The sequence below is a fragment of the Penaeus vannamei genome, chromosome 16, assembly GCF_042767895.1.
Source record: "Penaeus vannamei isolate JL-2024 chromosome 16, ASM4276789v1, whole genome shotgun sequence".
Lineage (NCBI taxonomy): Eukaryota > Metazoa > Arthropoda > Malacostraca > Decapoda > Penaeidae > Penaeus > Penaeus vannamei.
Genome location: NC_091564.1, coordinates 20331679 through 20334178, shown reverse-complemented (window position 1 = coordinate 20334178; position 2500 = coordinate 20331679). Strand labels below are relative to the sequence as shown.

Here is a 2500-nt window from a genome sequence, read left to right as displayed (position 1 = left end):
CGATGACAATGATATTAATGATGATGATAGCGATGACGATAATTATGATAATAACTGTATTAACAACTAGAATGATATTTTTTTACCACAATAATAGCAATGATAGTAACTCTAATGAAACCATCCCCGCCCACAGAGAGACAAAGGAGGAGGCGGGCGTGGACCTGAGCGTGGGCGCCGTGGAGAAGGTGGGCGAGCTGGAGTTCACCTTCGAGGGGGAAGACATCCTCATGCACGTCATGGTCTACGCCTCCGGGAGTTACCAGGGGACGCCCGCGGAATCCGAAGGTGGGCGTGGTGTGTGTGTGTATGTTTTTTTTTTTTTTTTCTTTGAGGGGAGGTATATTTTTCTCGATGGGGGGGGGTTAAAAATCATACTTTTTCAGGGGGCATAAAAAAATTGGGGAGGAGGAGGGTAAAAGTATATTTTTTCGGGGGCTTGAAGGTAAATTTTATTGGAGGGGGGAGGATGAAAGTACATTTTTTTCAGGGGCTTAAAAGTTAATTTTATTGGGAGAGGGGGGGGGTAAAAGTATATTTTTCAGGGGTGGGGGTGGGGGTGGGGTATGAGATGGAAATGGGTTGGGGTATTGTGGGGGAAGGGGGCGGAGAGGGGAAGGGTTGGGGATGGGGTAGGGGAGGGGAAGGGTAGGGGAGGGGTTATGGTCGGAGGTCTTCTTTTCCGTTACCTTTTTTATATTTTTTTCCTTTTTCTTTTCTTCGAATTTCTTTCTTGATTTCCTTTGTTGTTGTGTTCGTTGTTTTTTTAATTCTTTTTCTAATTTGATTTTCTTACTTTCTTGTTTTAGTTTTTGTTTTTTCCTTGTTCATTCTTTCTTTCTTTTTCTCAGATTTTCATTTTTTGTTTTCTCTCTCATCTTTTTCCTTTTTCACAAATTTTCCCCTTCTTTTTCTGTTTTCGCATTTGTTCTTTTACTTATTATTTCTTTTCGTTTCTTTCTTTTCTTTCAGAATGAGTCTGGGTACATTTATGAAATTTTAAATAAAAAAAATATATAATATTTAACTAACACCAAGTATTTAAACATTAACAAAAACAACAACAACATTCAGTTACGTAAGAAATAAAGTATTAAAAACAAAAGCAACATTTAAATATCACTGAGACTGACTAAATATTAACAAACATTTAACTTTTCCTATCTTTCGTTCAATTTCAGGAAATGTTTTTGTTTCTGTTCATATTTTTTCAGACGTATCTTGCAACAGGAAAAACAATTCATATTTTTCAAACTTTCCTTGCCACAACAATAACAAACAGCAGAGAAAGTGCTGGCGTTCTTGCCAAACTAAACATTTGGAGTAATTTTGTTTGAAGAAATGAGCTTTTGGGCATTGACACAGAATGCTGGTGCTAATTATTACCTGGCGTGTTTTGTATTGTGTGAATGTGTTTGTTCTTGTGTTCAATAAAGGTCATATATTGTACATTGCATGTGTGTGTTTGTGCTTGTGTTTGTATAAAGATCATATATTGTATATTTGTTCCTGTGTGTATATAAAAGTCATATATAGTATATTGCATGTGTGTTTGTGCTTGTGTGTATATAAAGGTCATATTGTATATTGCGTGTGTGAGTTTGTGTTTGTGTGTATATAAAGATCATATATTGTATATTGCATGTGTGTGTCCGTGTTTGTGTTTATATAAAGATCATATATTGTATATTGCATGTGTGTTTGTGTTTGTGTGTATATAAAGGTCATATATTGTATATTGCGCGTGTGTGTTTGTGCCTGTGTGTATATAAAGATCATATATAGTATATTGCATGTGTGTTTGTGCTTGTGTGTATATAAAGTTCATATTGTATATTGCGTGTTTGAGTTTGTGCCTGTGTGTATATAAAGATCATATATAGTATATCGCATGTGTGTTTGTGCCTGTGTGTATATAAAGGTCATATAATGTATATTGCGTGTGCGTGTGTGTATTTTTATTATTATTCAGGCCTCCCTTTTCATAGAGGTAGGATTTATCGTGCGCCTTGGTCTGGAATAGCGAAATATATATATATATATATATATATATATATATATATATATATATATATATATATATATATTTTTTTTTCTTAGCCGAATACACACAAATAAGCAAACTTGATACTGTCTTCCAAAGTTTTTTTTTACTAGTTTGCCATGAGTTTCTTAGTTTTTAGCGTCCAAGATAACATTTCTTAATTTACAATTATTCACCTGCAGTTCCTATTAAGTGATTTTTAAAACAAATGCGTGTAATGTTGATATTAAAGTAACTCAACTTGCAGAATTTCTCAACTAAATTACTTGTCATTTCTTGTTACATGTTTGGTTCTGTATTGAAAAGATGTTTGATTAATGAACTGGTTTCTTTACTGGTTTATTTGTTGTTTTTTCTACAAAGCAAGTCCAGTTCTTGTCGATTGATATAGAAGTGATTTTACATGCTTTTCAGTTGCACGCCATCGCACGCCTGGAATGCTCAGGCTGTGCGATT

At 34.5% G+C, this 2500-nt stretch overlaps 1 protein-coding gene across 1 annotated transcript in view; it reads left to right on the top strand.

The window, feature by feature from the left end:
* Positions 1–2500, top strand: part of LOC113806645 (oxidized purine nucleoside triphosphate hydrolase) — an 11007-nt gene that overhangs the window by 7932 nt on the left and 575 nt on the right. Inside the window, exon 2 of the mRNA XM_027357808.2 lies at positions 137–288. Within this exon, the coding sequence (XP_027213609.2) occupies positions 137–288 (152 nt within the window). The remainder of the gene's footprint in view (positions 1–136; positions 289–2500) is intronic.